We start from the raw sequence: 25,087 nt of genomic DNA, 5'->3' as shown, positions 1-25,087 counted from the left end.
CAATTATGTAATTGGATGAAAGACTACAAATTCTACAGTGGTACAGGAACATCACAGGTAATGAAATATTTCTCCACAGGTCTAAAATGCCATTGAATGAATAACATTTTTCACTTGATGTATGCCTCCACAATTGCAATTACAGTCAATATTTCAACTGGGAAACTGAAGCGCAGGTCAACCAGCCTATTTGAAAGCATATGCTACATGTCCCGCCACGTACACCTCACTGCAATTGCAAGCTGCAGCTCTGTAACACGAAGATAAGAGCAGTTTGGAAGCCCTTAGCTCTTTCTCCCAGACTTATTGTACCACTGCACATTAACCTGTAGGCATCGTTCACAAATCAAGACTGTCGAAAGCACGATGAAGCCCGGGTGAAGCATTCTGTGGAAGTGCATTTTGTAACAGGGCTATGCTCAGAGAGCAAATAGCTCTGGTAACTGAGATGTTTGCCCTCAGTGTGCTCCAACAGACTGATTTACCTTTCTTCTCTTTTTTTTTTTTTTTCTTCTTTCTTTTTTTTTTCCCCTTTTTTTAAAAAAGAGCTGACGCAAGTTTGTCAAAGGGAGTTGTTGGGTGTAGCAGCTGTTGATTGGCTCATCTGATACACTCCCATTTGTCTTTAAATCACTCTCCAACTGCTCTAGGTTGCACATGAGCAAACTTTTCATTACAGGTGCAATTCCTAAAAGATACAACCTGCTCAGCAGGCGAGCAAGAGACCCCATTCGACTCAGAGGTAAATCTGAAACTCTTTTTCTTCACAAGGTTTGATCAGTGTGCTTTAGACGTTGGCCATGTGTCTAAAATTGAGAATTAGAAATCTAATTTAACTGTAAATGTAAGTGCAGTGTGAAGAATTGGTTCCTTAAGGTGTACTGACATGGTGTGCCAGTGTGTTGTCAAATGTCTTTGGTATTACTTGAGGAATTAAATTCAGCCTTTTATTTTGCTTCTTTCTTCTTTCTTTCCTTTTTTCTCTCTTTCTTTTTTCCTTCCTTTTTCTGTCTTCCTTTTTTCTTTCTTTTTTCTGTCTTTCTTTTTTCCTTCTTTTTTTCTGTCTTCCTTTTTTCCTTCTTTTTTTCTGTCTTTCTTTTTTCCTTCTTTTTTTTCTGTCTTCCTTTTTTCTTTCATTTTTTCTGTCTTCTTTTTTCTTTCTTTTTTTCTGTCTTTCTTTTTTCCTTCTTTTTTCTGTCTTTCTTTTTTCCTTCTTTTTTCTGTCTTTCTTTTTTCCTTCTTTTTTTTTCTGTCTTCCTTTTTTCTTTCTTTTTTCTGTCTTTCTTTTTTCCTTCTTTTTTCTGTCTTTCTTTTTTCCTTCTTTTTTTTTCTGTCTTCCTTTTTTTCTTCTTTTTTTCTGTCTTTCTTTTTTCTTTCTTTTTTTTTGTCTTCCTTTTTTCTTTCTTTTTTCTGTCTTCCTTTTTTCTTTCTTTTCTTCCCTTTCTTTTCTTCACTTTCTTTTTTCTTCTTTCTTTTTTCTTCTTTCTTTTTTCTTCTTTCTTTTGTTTCTTTCTTTTTCTCTTTCTTTTCTTTCCGTTCTTTTTTCTTCTTTCCTTTTTATTTTTTTTTTCCTTCTTTTTTTCTGGTTTTCTTTTTCTAGAGCAAATCAAAACCTGGCAAACCAAGAAACCAGAGAAGCAGCAAAAGGTGTTTTAAATTGACCAGACACTTAAGAAATGAATGTTTGTTTTCCTTTGCAAGCCTTGACTGACTTCTGAGAATTTTTTTTCAAAGCTCTTGATTTACTTGGCTGATATGTCTTTAAATAACTGAATTTGTGATCGCAGGCTTGGCGTGTTAAGTGTTTATTTCACAGTGACAACACTTATTTCATATTGAAATAGCTGCACAGATACTAGTCTTACAAAGTCACTGTTGTGAATATGAGAAATCTGGCAAAATCTGTGCCATGGCAGAGCTTAGAAATCTTGATACTGCAAAATCTGTTAAAATGTTAGTCACAGCTGTGACCTGGCATTGTTTGCCCAATGGGTGTCCATTCTTTCAGTGTCCTAACTGCACTGGGCAGAAATCAATAACATTGTGAAATCAAATGCCAAAAATTTTGTAATTTCCTGAATCATAGCTGAAAACTGTTAAATTATGCAGAGGAGCACTTGAAGATCAAAATAGTTTTATAGGACTAAATAACTTCCCTCTAATAATCAGTGAATCTCTTTTGCACCAAGTGTTTCCATTTCGATGCCATAGTTTAAGAAATATCTCTTCTGTTCAGTAAAATGCCACAAGAAAGCAAAACTACCATTACACTGAAGTCAAGTTGTAGAGCTAAGAGATTTTTCTTATATGCAAACATAAGTGGAAAACACTCTGGTTTTGACTAAAGGGAAGGGATAAGAAGTGTAGAAGGTTTTGGTTATTTCCAAACATACACATTTCCTCTGTAGTGAAAGGAAGTCATGATTGATTTGGATGCCTAAAACAGGGCTTAGGCATCAAATTCTGATCCCACTCTACTCTGCTCTGGTGAGACCCCACATAGAGTAGTGTCCAGTTCTGGAGCCCCTATTGCAGGAAGGATATGGACGTGGTGGAACGTGTCCAGAGAAGGGCCACAAGGATGATCAGAGGGCTGGAGCACCTCTCCTGTGTGGATAGACTGAGGGAGTTGGGGCTGTTCAGCCTGGGGATGAAAAGGCTCTGAGAAGACCTAATTGTGGCCTTCCAGTATCTGACAAGAAAGCTGATGAGGGACTCTTTAGAGTGTCAGGTAATGATAGGATTAGGGGGAATGGAACAAAAATAGAAATGGATAGATTCAGATTGGATGTTAGGAAGAATTTCTTCACCATTAGTGTCATGAGACACTGGAACAGGTTGCCCAGAGAGGTGGTGGAAGCCCCATCCCTGGAGGTTTCTAAGGCCAGGCTGGATGTGGCTCTGAGCAATCTGATCTAGTGTGAGGTGTCCCTGCCCAGGGAAGGAGGGTTGGAACTAGATGATCTTTGGGGTCCCTTCCAGCCCTAACAATCCTATGATTCTATGATACAGAAAGCACTAAATCTCAGGGAAGATAATGCAGATTAACTTTGGGATTTCTTCTCCAATATCATGTGCTAAGCTTCTAGCAGGACCCAGTCCTGCCTGACTTTGGTGGCTGTGATCTGTCATGCCATCACCTCCTTGCTGCCTGGTCTTTACCCAGAAGCAGCAGGTCAGTCAGCACAAACCCTTGCAGGAGTGCAGCCAAGCACCCATCTACCAGTGCTGGCAGTGAGCTTGGGCATGGTACAGTGCGTAGTTGTAGCCAACATTTTATATTAAATAAAGCCAGCTTGGCATCCCCAGCTAGTGCATCCTTGTGTTTCTAAATAACATTTTGCAGGTTGAGCAGTGAACTGAGAGGCACAGAGCTATTCCATTTCATCCTCAAGTGAAGGGGTGGCAGCTCTACCCCTTCTATATTCCTCATGGGGAGTATGCGCTACTGATACCTCGGTGTCCTGCCAAACCCTTCCAACCTTGCAGCATTAGGAACATGAAGACATGGATTTCTACCAACTAAGGAACAGCTCTCCCAACTTCTGCTCAAATTTAAAGGCACCATTGGTTGTAACTACAGTTATTAGGATTTTCAGGATTCAAATCTAGTGTCAAGCCTGTTTCGTGGTTCTCATCCAGCTCAAATCTATGCCAATGGCTTTCAGGTCATGGTTACAGACCCCTTGAAGTTTATCAAAGGAGTGACAACTGCAAGAAACCAGATTCTCCACAGATTTAATTTTGTCACCTGACTCTTTGCACCTTCAATAGATTACTTGTGTAAGCATTTGAGAGGAAAATTATTTTTGCTGTAAGGGCTTTTCAGTCAGGTTTTTTGCTCCCCTTTTGAAAGTCTGTTTGCCATGCCGCACACAATTTCCTCCTCAGTCTAATCTCTGTGTAACTTAAGTCCTGGCAATTTTTCTGCTTATTTTTCTTCTGTTTCCCAGGTCTTTGAGGATCTGTGTATTTTTTGATTGCCACTTCTTGAAAAGATACTTTTCCAACACGCATTAGGCAGTTCTCACAGGGGAGATTTTTACTCTTTGCTAGAACAGGGCAAAGCAAAGTCAGATTTGTCTGCTTTTTACACCACTCATTAAAATTAGCATCGGGAATTGGAAGGACTTTGTTTACCAGACAGGGCAGTGTCTGCATTTAAAGACATTTCTGTGAATTAAACCACAATTGGGAAGGCTCCATTTGAGGCTTGTTATTATTATTATTTTTCTCCTGGAGTTATTCCAGAAACCCCCAGCCTGATAGTGCTGGCAGCTTTTCCCTGATGCCCAAGTCACTCACCCCCTCATGCACAGAAGAAAGGAGTAAACACAGCCACTCTCTCTGGTAGGAAATCTCCTAATGCACAGTGATATTGCTTTTCCTTTTCAGCTGTCTGGTCTAGCAGAATGTTCTTAGTAAGAAGCATGGAATTTGGCTTCAATTTCTGGCCTGAGGTCAGTTTTAGCCTCCAGAATTGGTATTTAAAGTTTACATTTCCACATAAAGCCCAAGCACTCTAACATTTTGCCACTACAAATGCATTTGTAGATGTTCTTGAGAACACCATGTGATCAGTAGCAGAGAATGGTGAAGGTCTGGTCATCAAGCAAGGACCTATAAATGCAAAACTAGCAAAAAAAGGCTATAACATAATTGCAGGTTTAGTGCTACAAAGAGACAGACACACAGATTATTTCTTGCAGTGTTTTCTGATATTGTCATTATGTAGTGCTGGATTGCACTTAGCATGTGATAGTTACAAAAAATGCAGTGGGTCAGAGATTGCAAGATAGCAGGTAGGGTGCCAGGAGCCTGCAGCTGTGCCCAGGTGTGCCAGCAATGTCTTCTGTGGTCTGTGCTCGCTCCTTTCACCAGTGTGCTCTTTGGTCTCCTCAGCTGTGAAATAGAAATATAAAATGCGTCAAGGAGTACCTTTGGGAAGGGGAAAGTATTGTACAACTGTACAATGTTTCTTGTAGTGTTTTCCCCTTGAATCTGGCAATGAACAAATTAATCTAAATGTGTATCTGCAGATGAGACACTAACATGAAACTCTGAAATCCCAGAGGTGAAGTCCGCTTTGTAACTTTGTCTCGTACAGCTTCCTTTTGTCCGTGTAGAAACAAAGTGGAGCATTTATTCATATGATTCTTTAAAGGCAGAATTTTTTCTGACAAGGGTAGAGATAGTCAGTCTTCTATCCATGTAATAACCTTATGTGAGACAAACCTTCTAGTCATGGGACAAGTAAGAATTACAGACAGACGTGCTGAGAACCAGAAACTGCTATATCAGGATTGTATCTCCTAATTATCAAAGAAGTGACCAGAGATGCACACTCCTGTCAGATCGATGATCTGGATGAAGGGGTAGAGTCGGTCATCAGCAAGTTTGCAGATGACACAAAGTTAGGGGCAGATGTTAGTTAGTTAGAGGGTAGAAAGGCTCTGCAGAGGGACCTCGACCAACTGGACAGATGGGCAGAGTCCAATGGGATGGCATTCAACAAGTCCAAGTGCCGAGTGCTGCACTTTGGCTACGGCAATCCCATGCAGAGTTACAGGCTGGGGTCGGAGTGGCTGGAGAGCTCCCAAACAGAGAGGGACCTGGGGGTGCTGATCGACAGCCACCTGAATATGAGCCAACAGTGTGCCCAGGTGGCCAGGAGGGCCAATAGCATCCTGGCCTGCATTAGGAATAGTGTGGCCAGCAGGAGCAGGGAGGTCATAGTGCCCCTGTACTCTGCTTTGGTTAGGCCACACCTTGAGTACTGTGTCCAGTTCTGGGCCCCTCAGTTTAAGAAGGACATCAAAACACTTGAACGTGTCCAGAGAAGGGCAACAAGGCTGGGGAGAGGCCTTGAACACAAGCCCTATGAGGAGAGGCTGAGGGAGCTGGGATTGTTTAGCCTGGAGAAGAGGAGGCTCAGGGGTGACCTCATTGCCCTCTACAACTACTTGAAGGGTGGTTGTAGCCAGGAAGGGGTTGGCCTCTTCTCCCAGGCAACCAGCACCAGAACAAGGGGACACAGTCTCAAGCTGCGCCAGGGGAGGTTTAGACTCGAGGTGAGGAGAAAGTCCTTCACCGAGCGAGTCATTCGTCATTGGAACGGGTTGCCCAGGGAGGTGGTTGAGTCATCGACCCTGGAGGCGTTCAAGGGGAGATTGGACGTGGCACTTGGTGCCATGGTCTAGTCATGAGGTCTGTGTTGATAGGTTGGACTCGCTGATCCTCGAGGTCCTTTCCAACCTAAGTGATACTGTGATACTGTGTGATACTGTGATCCCAGTGAAAGAGGCAAAAGTTCAAAACATTTAAACCTGTGACTACATTAATCTTACAACGAGTGATTTAAGACACTGAGCATTTCCCTCGAGTATGTATGTCTTGAAGCAGTAGTAGGAAAACACCAATAACACTGCTTTAATTTCCAACAGCGAGCACTTCTTCATCACCGTCGCCTAGAAATTCAAAAGCAACAGTTCAAGAGATTATTTTCTGTTGACTTTGTAATTTTACTAGGTGCTGCACAGCCACTGTTCATCCATTGAGCCCTGCACCCTACCATTTCAAGGGAGACAAAAGGACCAAGTGCTGGCACACAAATGGACATTATCATTGATCAGAACGTTCCTGGTCTACAATGATTTCTCCTCTTAACGCTATTACAAAGAACAAACACAAATCCAATGATTCACACTGGTTTATCTAATTTGAGGAAAACTCTAATGAGTCCTTCTGTGTTTTGTTTGCAGAACAGAGTGTTCTGGCAGTCCCCACATGGTAGAGAGGACCAGCAAGCAGACAGCACGGTGCTGTTTACCCTGAAGGAGCTAGTGTGTGGGTGTGTGTTGGAAAGTGGTGACCACTCTAATGGATCGCATGGAGCTGCAGAAAGTCAACATCGAACTTGACGAGCAGAGCAACAGTGGAGAAAGCTTTGAAGACAACTACACAGAGATGGTTGATTCAGAAAAGGCTGCAATGAGGAGGTAAGCATCTAAATAGGAAGGCTCTTCTGTCAAGGCTAGGAAGCAGTAATCAGAAAGCAACCTTTAGTAACAGCGTCTGGGGTTAAAATCACTTCCTAAGTGATTAGTGTGATTGTTGAGCTAGTGGTTTCCCACACCTCTGACATTCCTTGCCCCTTGTCCTGGAGGATGGTGTACCCAACGCAGCAGGGGCAGCCCCAGTCCTCCCTTGCCTCTGCAGGCTCCTAGCACCCAGTCAGATAGGACATGTGAATTAATGCACTCTCAGGGAAGTGCAAACTGAGTATGCTGAGAGAAGGAATGGTTTTCAGGGTAAGGCATGGAGGGTAGCAGCTCAGTGCTCCCACAGGGACAACCCCCTCTCAAGCAGTACCCACAATAGCACCTGCACCTGAGTGGCCTGAGAAAGATATCTCAAAAGAGCGTGATTGCCCATTGGAATGGGCTGCCCGGGGAGGTGGTGGAATCACCATCACTAGAGGTGTTCAGGAGGATACTTGACAGGATGCTTGGTTGCATGGTTTAGTTGATTAGGTGGTGTTGGATGATAGGTTGGACGCGATGATCTTGAAGGTCTCTTCCAACCTGGTTTATTCTATTCTATTCTATTCTATTCTAAAACTATCCATAAACCTTCAGATTGCAACTTGCCAACCCCCTCTGCATATATCTCCAATAGGGCAGTTTCAAGGCTCTTTATTCCTCAGACATCAAGTTCATGCTCAGCTTTAGCACATTGCCAGCAGGAAGGAATTATTACTTTCCAACATCTGCAATCAGATGGAATTTGAAGTTTACTGGGTTTAAAACTAAATTCCAAGGCAAAGCAAAGATCTATTGGACACGCTATTGGACATGAGACTCTCACAGGAGAAAAGAGGGGTTTTTTTGGAAGGATGTTTAAATATTTATTACAATGTCACAGGAAAGATTTCATTAATGACAAAAGGCACTACTTGAACACAATGTGTGTCATAAACCTTACCTTTTTTTCTCTTTTCCCTATGTTCAGTCCATTTGATAATGATGATGCAGAAAGTCAGAAGTTCCTTACAAATGGTTATCTGGATAAAAAGAAATTGGAAGACTATAAGGAAGAATATGTAAGTTGTATTCATTTTTAAAGGTAATTACAAAGTAAATCTTATTGACCTGAATATTTTTACAAAAACTTAAGTGGGGGAGGGAAAAAAGTCATCTGAATTAGAACAAAAATGATAAAAGGGGGGAGGGGGGGGGATCAATAACCTGGGAATGTATTAGATGACAACACATATTTCTGTAGAGGCTGCTGACATAGTTGTCTCCACATCACCTCAGTCACCTGTTGGGAATGTAGTCCTCCTCCCTACTGAGACATGGGGAGAGTGGGAAGTGGCAAACATCTACCGGCACAGCTGGCTTTGAGGGTAAAAAGACTCCTTATGATGGCAGGAGCCTGTGGACTCAGCAACCTGGACAAAATTCTACCTCTAAGTATCAAAAGACCAACACAGAGAAAACTGGTGATGAGGATAGTCAGTTTTGCTCAATGAAATGCAAATTAATTAGTGTTTTCTGTTCTTGCTCCCAACAGCACCGGGGCAGAGCTTCCTTTGGAATGTCTTCTTTCAACCTCAGCAATGCCATTATGGGCAGCGGCATCTTAGGGCTCTCCTATGCAATGGCCAACACAGGAATCATCCTTTTTGTGTAAGTACATAGAAAAAACTGGAAATAAAATAAAAGCAATGAGCAGGAGCTAAAGTTTTTGTGGTTAGAGAGGTACATTAAGCATGTTTTATTGGCTTAAAAGTTTTGTAAGGTAATCTGTAACGGAAACATTTTAGCTGCACTGAAAGGAGCCACCCACTGCTGACAAATCCATTTATTTATTTGTTCAGAGTCCTGTTTTGCATCAGGAACAAAACAGAATTGATACTTTGCAGTCAAACTCAGAGGGGAACAACAGCATAGCAGTCCTAAAATAACACCACCATTCTTGCTGGTTCAGTATGGGAATTCAACAAGGGAAGTCAATCACCCATAAAGCACATATTTACATCATCCCAACTACCTAATCACTATGTGGAAATAATGTCTGAAACAGCAGCATGCTTTGCATGCAAAACAACTCACAAATTTATTCAGACTTGATGTTACTCCCTCAAGTCTATTTGTACTCTATGTGCACAGATAACAGCTATGGTATGTGGCTGACATACAGTATCTATACAAAGTGGTTTGATAGACAGTAACAGGTAGCCATGAGAAGGTTTTTAATCTATGTAAAATGAGACAAACTGTAAAATATATATATATATAAATCAGTTGGTTTTCTTGTTGTAGTAACTGGGTTTAATTTTAACAGAAGCCTTAATTTTAATCCCCATTGATGCCGGAATAAAGTATGACAGGACTGTATGATAACAGGGCGTTGATTTTTAGTACTGAAATCTAACAAACCTTTAAGTGAGGTTGCATGGCTATCTTTATACAACTTCTTTCTTTTGGAGATTGCCTAAGTGTGACAGCAACAGCATTTTACATGCTATATGTAGCCTCCAGTTGCTAGGAAACACTGCTTGTTAAGCCAGGAGAATTTTTAACTGAAAATTAATTGTAGATGCAAAAGATGTCCTGGATAAGTGCTTCCCAGCACCTGCACTCAAAAGGTTTAGATATAGGTTTTGCAGATAAAAAAATGGAAGGCAGTTCTAAAATTGACTGCATTAGAGTCAGAAAAATCTAGAATACTTTTTCCTCCAGCTTTCTCTGATCAATTATACTAAGTAGTATGGCCATAAGTTATCATTGGAAATAAAACTATGTTACATCAAACCTCACTAGAGGGGAAAAAAATAGCCTTTGTCATATCTTTATTTTTAAGGCTCTGTAGATTCACAGGTGGCTAAACAAAATCTGAAGTGAGCCTAATGATATTAGCTCTTTTGGCAAGGCTAAAGGAAGGACTAATGATAAAGCAACACTATGGATTCTTAAAAAGCAGAAACAAAGGATGTCTCCACCTATAGCTTGCTTTGTTTTGTATCCTGTTTCCATACTTTCTGCATGAGAACATTCTCCCTTCGGGTAGAGGAAGGAATGCATCCACTTGCAGGAGGGTCCTCTGTTTTCATAGGTCATGACTTCAGTTTTAGTGGGACAGAAAAACCCTATCCACTAAATGGAAATTATTGGACACTAATTCTAATTTAGATTATGCTGGCAGCATTGTCTACATTTTTCTAATTTACTGTTCTCATGTTCCTCAAGTATGTTCATGCTGGAAGATGGTCTAAAAGTTGAAGGCAAAAGTAGAGCTCTTAAAACTGAGAAGCTCTACAGAAGTTCCCATTACATCATCCTCTCCCAAAGGGGAGGTTTGCAATGGCATGGAGCATGCACTGAAACATCAGTTCTGCTGCCTGGCATGAATGTGCAACCAGGATAGTTTTAGTTTACCACAACTCATGTGTCAGGACATAGGGATATTGTCTGAACGTCATCTGCACAGGTGGCCCTGATCAAGAAGGATGACAATCTTGGCAGGATATATTGAGAGCTCAGATATGATTCCCCCTTACCATATTGCATGAGCTCACAGCATGAGAGATGATCTTGATCTCACAAAGCCTGTAGCACTGTCTGTCTCTCTTAGAGAAAGAAACTCCACACAAAATTGTGATGGTTTGGTAGCCACCATCTGGCCCCAGGGCTGGTGTCTCCTCTCAGACTGTAACTCATTTTTGAACTTGGCTGTCAGTGTATCCTGTATCTAAACCAAACTGCATGTCCAGTGGAGTTGGAAGGGGTGGGAACAACTTTCTATATTTCCATGAAGTAAGGTAAATCTGGATTTGCAACTCTCTCATGTTATCATTACATCCCCTTCTGCACCAGCACTTGTTCAGGTTGATGCCAAGATTATGGTAATAAGGTATGTTGCCCATGATGTTGTGCCCTGAAAACATCATACAACGCTACATTTTTCACCAGCAGTTCACAAGAGGCCAAGAGTTGAAATCACATAGGATGCAAATGTGTGGAAGGAACTGATGAATTCAAGCACCAGTACCCTCAAGCAGATTAAGCTAGAAGAGTATGCTGCAAGTGCTCCAAGAGCAGATTTTCCAGCATCATGGTGTGCTTTAGCATTATGCAAGGTTTCTAATGTGCTTTGCAAAGCAGTCATCTCAACCTAAACTCCACAACTTCATGATGGCAACCCAGAAATGAAAAGTAGTGATTAACCAGGCACCATCACAGTCATGGTTTGGAGGTGGGGTGGGAGGGAGCAGTTTATAGCTCTGAGTAAGGAGAGAGATTCAAATGAGAGATCAGTGAGCCCATAAGAGGCCAAAGACCTGACACACAGAGAAATCTCGTTAATTTAGTCCAGTCTTATTAAGATATAAGAGTCTATCCTTGTGGAATTACACAGAATTGGCATTTGACACTTACCTCTGTGCTTAGCACTGGAAGTCCAAAGCACAAACTTGCTGAAAACTGTTCACACCTTGAACTTCATGGAATGAGCAAGCACACATTCAAATCAACTGAATGTCTCTGATGTCCTGCTTAGGATTCTTATTTCTGCTTTGCCTTGCAGGATTTTGCTGCTCAGTGTAGCAATACTGTCACTCTACTCCGTTCACCTCTTACTGAAGACAGCAAAAGAAGGAGGTATGATAACCAGGCTGTGATTAACTTAGAGTCCCTAATGCATGCATGAATTTTACCTTGGAATGCAGCTTAAGTGCGTCCAACATTTCTGATTTGGCTTGGTTGTGCTTGTTTCAGGATCACTAATATATGAAAAACTGGGAGAAAAGGCATTTGGCTGGCCTGGGAAGTGTGGTGTTTTTATTTCAGTTACAATGCAGAACATTGGAGGTAAGCAGCAAAGGTTTTCTAATTTCAATGCCTTTCTACAAAGCACAAGTGCAATCTTTCTTCTGTCTGGCTAAAATGGATCAGCCAGGTACAGTATGCACTCTATTATAATAAGGAAGGACAGGAGGAATTTTTGCTGCCCTGTTTAAGCTATCTGGCACTTCAGGGGCCGGTGAAAGCTAGTTGGTTGAGATCTCTCCATGACCAGTGAAGAGCCTTCAATGATGGATAAATGTCTTAGCTGACTGTCCTCAAGGAGCTCACCATTTCTCTTCACTGAAGACTAGACACCTGTTTCAGTTTAGAAAACATTATTCTCTCCTAAAAGGAACAACACATGATTCTGAGTTCTCCACAAAAGAAAGATTCTTCAGTAGTTCATTTTCCAGCCAAACTCTATCCTTGAAATGAAAGTTGGATTACAATCTCTCTAAAATGCTGAGGTGTGTGAGACTGACATTGCTGTGAAATATCTATCAAGCAACTTCCATTCTCTCAAATCAGGTGACTACTTACCAATATGAGTAGTAATGGCAGAATGGTGCATTCATGCCACAAACCTTATTTCCTTTTACTGCCCTGGGAAAGCTTCTGAGGAGACTGGAGAACACCATATCTGAAAACTCAAAGGAGTTGGTAATTCTTTCCAGATTTCATAAGGAGAGGTAGTTGAAATCTATTTAATCAATTAAATGTATGTAGATTGGTTTTTTTTTGTGATCTCTCTCTTGGAACTTGGCACGTTTTGCAACTCTCCATTGGGAAATCATTGCTTTTCCTTTACAGCAACTTTGCTTCCCAGACATTTCTCCACTGAAAGAGACTTTTTGATTTTGTTCATAAAAGATCCTATTCCTTTCTCTCCCTCCCTCAAGCCTGTATATCAATTGTGGATGAACTCAGAAAGTAAGCATGCTCCCCTTTTGAAGAGGAGAAGCTGTTCCTCTGTTCCTCTAGTTCTCTTGTCTAGACTGATCCATATGTCTCTAAAGACTTCTTTGTGGCCAATGGAAAATCATGCCCTCTGGCAGTACATTTAAATGAGATGTATAGGAGTCTACCCTTCCATCAGGAATCTTGACAGATAGATGGGTTTACATATAAATATATATAAATGGAGTAGAGAACTGGAAGAAAAAAAGCTGTGAATAGGAGGAGAAACATAGATGAGATGTAGAGGCACTGACAACTAAAGTCATTGCAGAATCTGGATAAACATGGTCCACTGGGGTGGGGGAAGGAAACAAAACAAAACCCACAAACTGCATCTACAACAGAAAAGCAAACAGGAAAGCTAAGAGTATAAATTTGATCAGAACAGTGGTTTGAGTGCTGTGTGCAGTTCTGGGCCCCTCAGTTTGGGAAAGATGTTGACTTGCTGGAACGTATCCAGAGAAGGGCAACAAAGCTGGAGAGGGGTTTGGAGCACAAGCCCTTTGAGGAGAGGCTGAGGGGGCTGGGGTTGCTTAGCCTGGAGAAAAGGAGGCTCAGAGGAGACCTTATTGCTGTCTACAACTACCTGAAGGGAGGTTGTAGACAGGTGGGGGCTGGTCTTTTCTCCCAGGCAACCAGCACCAGAACAAGAGGAAACAGTCTCAAGCTGTGCCAAGGGAAGTTTAGGCTGGATGTTAGGAAGAAGTTCCTCATAGAAAGAGTGATTGGCCTTTGGAATGGGCTGCCCAGAGAGGTGGTGGAGTCACCATCACTGGAAGTGTTTAAGAAGAGACGGGATGGGGCACTTGGTGCCATGATTTAGTTGATTAGATGGTGTTGGATGATAGGTTGGACTCGATGATCGCAAAGGTCTTTTCCAACCTGGTCTATTCTATTCTATTCTATTCTATTCTATTCTATTCTATTCTGTTCTATTCTATTCTATTGTATTCTATTCTATCCTATCCTATCCTATCCTATTCTATTCCAATTACATAGCAATCTAGTATTAGATGTCATTCAGGACATGTTCATAACATTATCAAGTAGACATAACATCTCTTTAGTCACACAGTTATTTGAACAAAATGAATGTCTCTATCTTAGTAAAAAATTGATTCCTCCAAACATTATGTTTTTAATGCAGGTTTTTAGGGTTTTTAGCAGACTATTTTTGTTGGAATTCTCTCTGACAATGTTTGGTTGGGTTTTTTTTTTTCAGCAATGTCAAGCTACCTCTTTATTATTAAGTATGAACTACCTGAAGTGATCAGAGCATTTATGAAACTTGAGGAGACTTCTGGGTAGGTATCTTTGCCCAACCTGAACCTCAGATGAAAATATTTTTACTTGTGGTTAATTCTAGTGATTGTGGAGGTTTATTCTTTCCCTTTAGAGAGTGGTACCTAAATGGGAACTACCTCATCATACTCGTAACGGTTGGGATTATTCTTCCTCTCTCCCTTTTAAAGACATTGGGTAAGCTTAATGCCCCACTTAACATAGTGTCTTTTTTTTTTGTTTGGAATTGTGAATTTATATACAGCTGAACTGTTGTTTGGGTTTTTTTCTTGCCACACAGGTTATCTTGGTTATACAAGTGGGTTTTCGTTGACCTGTATGGTTTTCTTCGTCAGTGCGGTAGGTGACTGTCTGGGTATTGCCTCTAAGCAAACAGAGAGCCTACTGTAAACTGTGCAACACTGTTTCATTTCTTAACATGATAATTCAATAGGGATATTAGAATAGCAAGTGAATCAGATCAACAAGCTCATTAATGAATGAAGCCATAGTAAAACAAATCAGCCTAAAAAGCAACACTTGAGAATAAAAACTAAAGCAGGACAACAGCAGAGACAGAGTAACGACAAATTCTTGCAGGAGAAACAGAAGTGCTAGCACTTGGTTTCTTGATCCCCTTCTTTCCTGTCTCTCTTCTGTGTGGCTGCTTATGCTTATGTGGGCATGCCCTGGATCTAAGTGCAATCCTCTATGCTTGTGCTCTTCTGATGACAGTGTCTACTCTTTTGTAGGTCATCTTCAAGAAATCCCAAATACCCTGTCCTCTTCCCATGGTGAACCACGGGATTGAAAACTGGACCTCCACCAACAGCACAGTGCCAATGCATCTTATCATGTTAGCAAATGAGTCTCTCAGTTCTGGTGTGAATTTCATGATGGACAACACAGCTGGGCACCTGCCAGGACTTGAGGAGCCAAAAGATACCTCCTCCCAGAGTGGTGTAGAATATGAAGCGCACAGCGACAGTAGTGACCTGTGTCAGCCAAAATATTTTGTGTTCAACTCACGGGTAAGGGAAATTCCGTAGAATTTGTTTTTAGCCATCTGTACCACAGCTAAACTGCCAAAAGTCAGAGATGCAGCAGTGACCATTCTTACTAATGGGAGCTTTATTTTACAGACTGCCTATGCAATACCCATCCTGGCATTTGCATTCGTATGCCACCCTGAGGTGCTACCAATATACAGTGAACTGAAAGAGTAAGGTTCTTGAATTTTGTCCCATACTTGCAGTTAACCATAGCTAGAGATCACTTTCTACGTGTTCTGCATCTGTTGCAGGTGTGTAGACACCCACCTGCTAATGAGCTATTGCTTTTCATAGTAATAAAATACTGGCTTTGCTGTGACCTAATAGTCAGATATTGATGACAGGGAACCACTGTTCAGACAGCCACAATGACCAATGTTTACTTAGGAAAGAAGGAAGCTGGACAGTCCTTCGAATGGTGTGAAATATGCTGGGGAACTTGGTTGCACTGAAACAGATAATTCTGGTTTCTCAAAATAATGAGTTCCGTGTCTGGGTCAGATGCTGCTTACTTCTAAGGTTTCTTAGGATGCAATTAGTTTGGGTGTCTTACATAGACCTTCACCCAGCCTTCTTTTGCTTAACAAATACCAAAAATTAAATACAGTTGGTTAAATCAGCACAGAGCTGGCAGTTGGAAAGGGCTAAGAAAATGCATTTGTTCAGCAGCAAGAATTACATCACAGGAGGCCCTGTGTAAAACTGTGTAAAAATAGGCAAAGACCCATTAGTTCCTATTAAAGCAGGTTTAACCTCAGAGGAAATAAACAATCTTAACTGACTTGGGAACATGGTTCCAGGTTCTATAAGCTGAATACACCAAGTCTTTAACCAAACTATTTCTTGGGACATGGGGGGGGGGAAGACCAAAAAAAAACCTCCCAGTGTGACCTGCAGGAGTTTCTTTAACTGCAGAACAGCCCTGTGTAGATTTGAGGGCTTGATCATACAGACCTTACTGAAAGCTCATGTTTACTACTATTACCAGCCCTGCAATTTTAGATACTCCATTTCTTTTATTTAAGATACACCATTCAAGATTAATAGTATGTGCATAATTATATCCAAAACAATATAGCACATTTATGTGTTACCACTAAGTGTGCACTAGAAATGGAGTTGCAACACTGTTTTGCAAGTCTGCACAGAGCTGCAACACTTTGAGCGCTCCCTAAACCCAGTCTACTTTCTGTGAGCTTACTAGCTAGTGTCAGTAGAGCTATGACTTGTCAGAGTACTTCTTGTACAAATAGAGGCTTTGTAATAACAACACTGCTATTCTGTTACTCTCTTTCTCTCCTCCTTCAGTCGCTCTCGAAAGCGGATGCAGAATGTCTCAAACATCTCCATCACTGGCATGCTTATCATGTATCTTCTGGCTGCCCTCTTTGGATACCTCACCTTCTATGGTAGGTCAAATCCCCATTCTCCACAGAATTTTCCCTCCCATTTTAAAGCAGACAAGATGGTTCTATCACACACAGACTCAAGTGTTCATGTGTTTTCTGTATGCCTTAATACATGTGTAAGTATTATTCAAACATAACACATAGTGTGTAACTCCTGATTAAGCAATAAAATCTATGCAGCTGTCAGGCCACAGGTTCTTCACTCATGGGAGACTCAGAGACACCTACCAGGGGGAACAGTTGTGCATCTCTTGATTTTGTAAACTCAGAGAACAAGCTGCTGTCAACATGGCATTGTTACGTTCTACCCACCCTAGATCTGAGGCCACTTATTCAGCTTCACCTATGCTGAAAAACAGGTGCAAATCATTCTAGTGTAAAAAAATATGGATGAGCTAAACTAACAGTAGGTAAACAGAGTAGCCCCTGTATTAGCACACCATTTTATGCAAACAGCACCTCTTTTTACCTCATTAGTTTCCCCATTACTGCAGGGAAGTAAATGACACAGCACAATCTGCTCTCTATCACTGAGGCAAGAGCTGGGATGTCTGGACAGAGGTCAAAGAGAGCTATTCCCAGTTCAGTGAGTTGTTTCCTATTTTTTAGAGATACTGGAATACAAAGCATCACCTCAGACCTACATTACTCTCATCATCCCTGAATGGTGGGCTTGTACTGGTCGTTGTTAGGAAAATTCCTCTTTTGTGCCTAGCCCATAGCACATATCTGATGACAGCAGCTGGGCCAAAGCTGATCTTATCTGGCTGCAGTATAAAGACCTTTCTGTAAGTGCAGATGTTGCTTAAGTGATTTAACTTCTTTCTGCTCCCTTTTTGTAGGAGAAGTTGAAGATGAGCTACTTCACACATACACCAGAGTTTACACCTTTGACAGCCTCTTGCTGTCAGTTCGCCTGGCAGTGCTGGTGGCTGTAACCCTGACTGTGCCCCTCGTCCTTTTTCCTGTAAGTAACACAGCTGCCAAAGCTGAAATTGGGGCTTGCCCATGCACACTGACAATAAGTACTCAGTCCAGACTTTAACTGGAGACAAATAAGGCTAAGTTTTTATTTGTGAGAGTCTGTTTTGTTACATGCAGTTTGACCAGAGCAAGAAGCTTAGGTAGCTAGATTTGCAATCTGAAAGACTGAAATAAATCAGTTTTTATAAATAAATCAGAAATAAAGCAGGAACAACTGCTCTGTCTCCCTCTGGCTTTCCCTGTGCTATGTTTATCAGAATGGCAATGTAAGTACCAAAGACTTAGGGATATACTGAAACCACTTTTGAGATTCCCTAATACAGACATAGCCTCCTACTGTAGCATCCAAACTCCAAGCATGTGCAGCTCAGTCCACGTGCTGTGCAAGACTGCCAGACCTGGCAGCCAAAGAAGAGGGGCAGAGATGCTGTGCACATCTTGCTTGCTGTCTTGCATGGACAGGGGAGGAAGCCAAGTGCCAGAAAACATAGGCAATTAAGACTCAGACACACAGTCAAATGTCTGAGTGAAGTTCAGAACTTCTTGATACTGTTCACAGGAAAAATTGCACTGTCCAGGGACAGAAAGGAACAGCTGAACAAATCATTCTGCAGAGGTACTGACCCTCCTTGAGGATCAATCCCCACTTGAAAAGCAGATCTCCAGGCTTCTGAATGAACAGGACTGTCCCTTGTGCCTTCCCTGAATTATTCAGCAAGGGAGAAAATAGTTGATTCTGGTCATTAAGCTTTGAAAGGTGGTGTGCCATTGGTATGGCATGTAAAAGCCCAGCATCATGCTGCTGGCAGGCTCCCAGGAATCCATGTCACAGCGTAATGTTCTGATCTGATAAGACTGCTAACCCTGGCATCCTGCTGCTCTGTTGTCCTAGATGCGAACATGAGCTCTGTGTAGGTACTGTTTCCAGGCTTGCTGACAAATACCTAAGAGCAGTGATCACCACTCCAGGTTGTCTACCAAAACAAAAAGCCAAAGACCTGGTGTAAAGCACTCAGAGTGATCCGTTCATCTAGCTTAGAGCATTCCAGTACTGTGCCTTGAGTGTTTGAACCAGTGACTAAATGCTTCAATTAGACTTAAGTAACTGATCGGTCTTCATGGGAAAACAAAATAAGGGCATTGTAAAAGCTAGGTGGAGTATTTTCACAGATTCACGGGTTTCATCAAGTTGGAAGGGACCCTCAAAGGTCATCTTGTCCCCTCTTGAAATGAGCAGGGACACCTCCAACTAGATCAGGCTGCCCAGAGCCACATCAGGTTTGATCTTGAATGTCACCAGGGACAGGGCCTCAACCACATCTCTGGGCAACCTGTTCCAGTACTTTACCACTCACATTGTAAAGAACTTCTTCTTATGTCTAACCTAAATCTACCCTGTTCCAGTTTAAAACCATTGCCCCTTGTGCTATCACTACAAGCCTTTCTAAACAGTCCCTCCCCAACCTTCCTCTAGGTTCCTTTCAGATACTGAAATGTAGCTACAAGTTCTCCCAGGATCCTTCTCTTCTCCAGGCTGAACGGCCCCAGTTCTTTCAGCCTGTCTTAGTAGGAGAGGTGTTCCAGCTTCCTGGTTATCTGTTCCCTGATCTTCCAAGGCATAGAGGTGAGGCTGACAGGTTGCTAAGTTCTAGAACCCCCTTTTTTACCCTTTGGGCACAATGTTTCCCTTCTTCCAGTCTCCAGGGACTTTATGGAGAGTGGCTTTCCATCAACATCAGCCAATTCCTCCAGAACTGCGGGATTCCTTCAGAACATCAGGTCTCATAAATTTATGTATATTCAGGTTCCTGAATTTGATCTTCCCTTACAGTGGAAGGGGTTTATCCCATTGGTCCACATGTAGAGGTTCTTCGACTCGGGATAGGAATGAAGCAAGATTGCCACTGAAGACTGAGGCAAAAAAGTTACTGAGCACCTCAGCCTTCTCCTCATCTGTTGACACCAGCTCTCCGTTCTCACTCCTCAGAGGGTGAGGATCATAACTTCACCTTCTCTGCTGATTGATATACCTGTAGAAGCCCTTTTTGTTATTCTTTGAATCTCTTGCCAGACCTCTAGCCATTCCTTGGCCTTTCTGACCTCATCTCTACACAACTAGGCATTCAGCTTTCTGTATAAGCATTTTTATACCTGAATAATGTGTAAAGGCTAAGCAGATACACACCCCATCAATAACTGACCTATCAAAAGAACTGACAAGAAAATACCATTTCCTTGTAAACCATCATATCAAACAAAGCTGGCATATCAGGGCAGCCAGCTCAGCGGATTTAATCACTCCAAATAAGCAGCATAGTTGTATCAACTACTTTTTTTTATTGACTGCCATATTTGTACTTTATCATAGTCAGAGTTTATTCTTGGGGAAAAAAAATAGATAAATTATTGCATTGCTAAAAAAAATTCATAGTGCTATGTACCATTAGTCACTGTAAAACCTCAGTTAGACAGCTTCATTTTAAGGACCATATCACCGGAGAAACCATACACAAGATGGTGACAGTAAGTGAGCAGGAATGCAGGCAGCAGTTCTTTGGTGGAATAAAATTTGTTTACACCAGTTCAGGGGCTGAATGAAATTCTTGCAGTCTGCCTCCCTCTGAAAAACACAAAGTGCAAAATTCATTGGAATGGGCTGCCCGGGGAGGTGGTGGAGTCACCATCATTGGAGGTATTCAGGAGGAGACTTGATGAGGTGCTTGGTGCCATGGGTTAGTTGTTTAGGTGGGTTGGATTGGTTGATGGGTTGGACGCGATGATCTTGAAGGTCTCTTCCAACCTGGTTTATTTATTTTTATTATTATTATTATTATTATTATTATTATTATTATTATTATTATTATTGCTATTATTATTGCTATTATTATTGCTGTTATTATTATCTCCAAGTCTGCCAGAACCCCATACATTTATTGAATTGTCAAGTTCATCAGGAAACAGTTCTCTCTCAGAAATGAGTTCTGAGCCTTTGTCAGTGTACAAATATTTTTGTTCAGCTTCCACATTTCAAGTCTTTTAAGTTAATCATGGTACTTCAGAGAAACACTACCTCCAGCCTCTAAAGGGATTTGCTCTTAACCTTTTTCCTACTTGTCATCTTTGCTGATGAAAATGCGAAAAAACCTGCCTCTGTGTTGTGTAAGAAAGCACAGGGAAAAAAAGGCTCCTCTGCAAATAGCTCTTAGGTTTATCATTTCCAAGTGGCACTGAAAAAAAAGTGCTCTTATTTTGAGAGACAGAGATATGTATATGTACATATTTAATGAAAATAAAACAGCAGTATGCTCTTTCTTTCATAAAAATAAACGACAGTACTCCTGTGGGATTTTCAGAGGGATCAGGTTCAGGAATACAGTAACTCATATTTCACCCATGCATTTTTGGCCTCCTGATTAGTGTTCATAGTGGGGGCTTCTTTGGGGATGCTTTTTTTATTGCTGGTATTAGCATCTTTCAGTTGAAGAGATTTTATGTCCCTGATTTCACACCCTACTTTCTTTCACATTGCAAATATTTGAGTTGCTGCGTTAAAACGTGAACCCAGTTCTCAAGAAGCCTCCATCAGAGCGAGATTACATTAAGGGAGTCCAAGACTGCAAACATATTTCTGCAGCCAGAATTTCTCACAGCCAAAGTAACTACCACAGATCATTTTTTAAAAGTGAAAAGCAAAGATAAATTAATTACTGTTTTGCTTTCCCTGCTGGTTTTTATCTTGCAGATCCGGTCATCTATCAGCGCATTGCTGTTTCCCAAAAGGCCATTCAGCTGGATAAGACATTTCCTGATTGCAGCAGTAATTCTTGCTTTTAACAACCTCCTTGTAATTTTTGTCCCAACTATTAAAGACATCTTTGGATTCATTGGTAGGCTTCATAAATACTTTTTGCTTACTCTCTTAATCCTTTCCACAACATATTTACACTGAATGACTGCCTCAGTTTGAGTCTTACTGCAGAATAATATAAACACAAAATAAAATGGAAGGGGAAAATTCCAAAAAACAGCTGACAGTCACAGCTCAATGTTACCCAATTTCTTTGCAAATTTGCATGAAGCACAAGCAATCAAACAACCACAACAGAAAAAATGGTAAGGGCATCTATAACCTGGACCTGGCATCTATAAACTATAACAGCAATGTTAGAAAAAGGAGGAAAGTGACACGCTTCATATTCACAGCTCTCTCTCTCTGCCTTTCTTTTGGTTAGTTTTGGTCTCTGTCCATGAAGAGTCTCCATGCTCTGAGCTGCTGAGTACTCAGGGATGCAGATGCCCTTGAGAAAGACACTTGAATGGGCTTTCTGCCTTTTTCATATTTTATACTCAACACAGGCAGCTGGTTTGCTCCTCCCTGCTTTTCACACCTGGGTCACAACACAGAGAGGAGTGCAGTAGGCACTTCCAGGGCACAGAGGGCACAGATTATGCCTCTTTTCAATACCTACTTTCCAGGATCGTAACTTCCTGGGAGCACCTGTTTGTCCTTGCTTCACCAGCTCACATGCAGATATCCATATCACAGGCAGCTATTCCAGTAAGAACAAGTCCTCTTGGTAATGTGTCTCTTTGGGCATAAGTGCCTGTTTGGACACCTACCTCTCTTCACAAATGCTGTCTACAGACAGATCTCTTTGTACAGCTAGGCTTGAAAGAGCAACTACCTCCCCACATGCTGTCTTTTGCAGGTGGACCACATCGCTTACATGTCCAAGCACAGCACTCAGCTCTTCTTTCCCTTACAGGTGCCTCTTCTGCTACAATGCTGATTTTCATCCTCCCTGCTGCCTTCTACCTGCGGCTTGTCGAGAAGGAGCCCATGAAGTCTCCCCAGAAGATTGGGGTAAGGGAACTGGCAGCAACTGCAAAAGGAAGGGTGGGTAGGTGGGTGCATTCTACAGGTCACAAATACTCAGACCTTTGACTTGCAACATCCAGCAGTTGCTCATAAATGGTAGTTTCTCACTCCAAATACAGGTCTGGCAGTGTGAGTCACCATAGCATGAAAAGCCAGGCTTCATGAGCCAAAACCTTTAGTGCCCTACTGATACACAGCATAGTCTAGGTTAAGTCACTAGAAAAAGGTTTTTATTTAATCCAATCTAAGCTCTAGTTAATGCCTGCATTTGCATAAATAATACCAAAACAGTACATAAGGAGCTGTTGGCTCATGCTAGGAGGCCAGATTAACAGAAAGATCTGAGGTCAAGGTTAAGAAGGAAGTTGTACTGCAGGAATAATTAAGTAATGGAGAACTCATCACTGAGATAGTTGCATACACCTACAGGACACATATCTGAAGGTCTATCATTTACACGCAGCATGCGTATATATGTTATGTTGGACTGCCACACTTGCACCTTTCATCCTGGACATCAGTAGCTATCTGCACATTTAACAATATTGCCCAGGAGATGTCCTTTGAAAATTCAATCAGAAGAGTCACTGATAAAATGCATCTGCAGGCACATAATGTAAACAGATGAAGCAGCTGTACATAGATATCTCTCTATACGCACGTTCATAAAAATCATTGAGTCGTGATGCTGCCAAATGCAAAAAAGAAAGGTTGTTATCATAAAATTATCTCTGATGATGACTTTTGGAGATGCTATTATAGACACAGTGAACATTTTTTGATGTCTCTTTGTTAGTTCTTCAAGTTGCTGTGTTTAGCACATCTAGAATTTCACACCCTGCGCTGAGATCACATGCAGCATTCATCTTTGTGTTGCAAAGCACAATATTGTTAAGTGTGCGGGCAGATTATGATAAAACTAAAGCCCTGCTAAAGTGAAGAGTATTATAAGCAGCTCAATTGCTTGAATATACACAGAAAAGCCTTCAGAAAAGAGAGATGGGCTTACCTGTTTGTCTAATAAGGATTTAAAGGATTAACTCTGAAGCTTTTCTTGATTCAAAGACAATGATCATTCATTGAAAATTGGTCAGTTTTTAAAGACAAAACTGTTCCTCTGTAATATTTTTTTATATATAGTTTGTAGTTTAAAAGTGTGGTCTTTTTTTTTTGTGTTGTGGGTTTTGGTTTGCTGTGGTTTTCTTTCCCAGAACTAGTCTTGTAAAGCCTGGGTTTCTTGGGCTAACTTTGATTCACATAGCCCTGTATGACATTAGTTGGGCTTTAGTCACAGGGAATTACCCAAACTCATGCCCTGGGTGTTGCACAAATGTGGGTGCAACAGGACATCCTCTGAACTGCAGGCTGCTCAGTCACTTGCTTTATTAACAAAACTTTATTTTCCTATTGCAGGCTCTAGTTTTTCTCATAGTTGGCATAATCTTCATGATTGTGAGTATGACTCTTATTGTAATGGACTGGATTTACACCTCCCCGAGTTCCAGACATCACTAACGTGCAGAGACAACCAAGTGTTTTTTATACCATGAATGATTGTATTGTGGGCTCAGAAGGACACCAAAATGGGACTGTTATTCCTAGCTAGTAACTGCAATATTTTGAAGACAGTTTCTGGTAAGGTCCCTGGAGTCTACATCATTATTTATGCATTAGGAACCTGAGCTTAATATTTCTTGCCAGGTGAAATGAAATGTGTGGTATGGATGCTTATTATTTTGAAAACCAAAATAACTGTGTACATAGTCCTCAAAAATATCTTGGTCTCACCCTTTTCAACCTGTCCCATCATGCTAGTAACCACAGTTCTTAGAGCTTTGGGAACCTCATGGCCAGAAAACCGTCTATTGCATTGTTTTCTGTCTGTAGCTCATGGGATGGGCTGCCAAGCTTCAAGAGAAAGGGCACAGTTTCTATGGGGATCTGAAAAAAAACTGAATTATCCCTACCAGCTTGTCTGTCAGAAAAATGATGGCTTTGGCAAGACAGTGGACAAAGATGAGCATCACATTCGTTGCCCAGATTCATCGCCCTTGGCAGGTGATGGCTATTGCGTAGAATAAGTCTTTCTGGCGCAGGCGACTGTGCTGGGGCTTGTGCTTGAGGAAAAGCTGAGGATTTGTGGTTTGTTGTTAAAAATGCCTGTGCTGGAAATGCCAGGCATTTCTGCTGTGGGTTTGTTGTTGTTGTATTTCTTTTTTTTTTTCAATCCTTGTGTGAGCTTGCATCACTGAACAAGTTGTGTCCTCCGTAGAAACTTGTCTTCCATGCTTGTTCGACTCTGAGGAGACCACAAGGTGTGGCAAAGCACCCTACCCAGTATTTTTCAATACCTGTGTATTTGATAAATGTTCAGTGCAGGAAACTGTAATTTGCTATATATAAATATATATATATATATATTTATGTACATAATTTTTTTTGTTTGTTTTCCTCTAGTTATAAAAATGTTACCCTGAGGTAAATAATTTTTTTTTTTGGCAATTTTTGTATGTGTCACTCTGTTTTCATAGCCTCACAGTTAACACTGTTTTGAAGAGAAATAAAAATAATATTGAATTTGTGGGTTTATATAAGGTTCAGCAGCGTTTGAAATAGACCTGCAGCAAGCCCTAACTCTTACCTGTGTAAAAAAAAAAACACCACACTCAGATGTTT

At 41.3% G+C, this 25,087-nt stretch overlaps 1 protein-coding gene and 1 long non-coding RNA gene across 6 annotated transcripts in view; one reads left to right on the top strand and one right to left on the bottom strand.

Moving 5' to 3' along the window:
- Positions 1-660: 660 nt before the first annotated feature.
- On the top strand, positions 661-24,844 carry SLC38A4 (solute carrier family 38 member 4). The gene is made up of 16 exons (XM_068170356.1): positions 661-742; positions 6,762-6,998; positions 8,011-8,101; positions 8,575-8,690; positions 11,590-11,663; positions 11,781-11,873; positions 14,029-14,110; positions 14,203-14,285; positions 14,389-14,447; positions 14,840-15,118; positions 15,230-15,309; positions 16,448-16,548; positions 17,391-17,515; positions 21,275-21,419; positions 22,299-22,396; positions 23,825-24,844. Exons 2-16 carry the CDS (start codon positions 6,880-6,882, stop codon positions 23,924-23,926), a joined length of 1,647 nt encoding a protein of 548 aa, XP_068026457.1. The 5' UTR covers positions 661-742; positions 6,762-6,879; the 3' UTR covers positions 23,927-24,844.
- Positions 1,581-25,087, bottom strand: part of LOC137459354 (uncharacterized) — a 40,176-nt gene continuing 16,669 nt past the window's right edge. For 4 of the 5 annotated variants that reach the window (XR_010992268.1, XR_010992275.1, XR_010992274.1 and 1 more), the window contains 2 exons: positions 7,984-8,062; positions 1,581-4,902 (listed from right to left, as the gene is read on the bottom strand). This is a non-coding gene — a long non-coding RNA (uncharacterized lncRNA). Of the gene's footprint in view, positions 4,903-7,983; positions 8,063-11,441; positions 11,642-25,087 lie in introns of all 5 variants that reach the window. The other variant, XR_010992270.1, reaches the window with a different exon arrangement.

The sequence above is a fragment of the Melanerpes formicivorus genome, unplaced genomic scaffold (assembly GCF_026170545.1).
Source record: "Melanerpes formicivorus ecotype bairdi unplaced genomic scaffold, bMelFor1.0.p_v2 SCAF_3, whole genome shotgun sequence".
Lineage (NCBI taxonomy): Eukaryota > Metazoa > Chordata > Aves > Piciformes > Picidae > Melanerpes > Melanerpes formicivorus.
The sequence above is the reverse complement of the archived record's forward strand: the minus strand, read 5'-3'. Positions and strand labels throughout refer to the sequence as shown.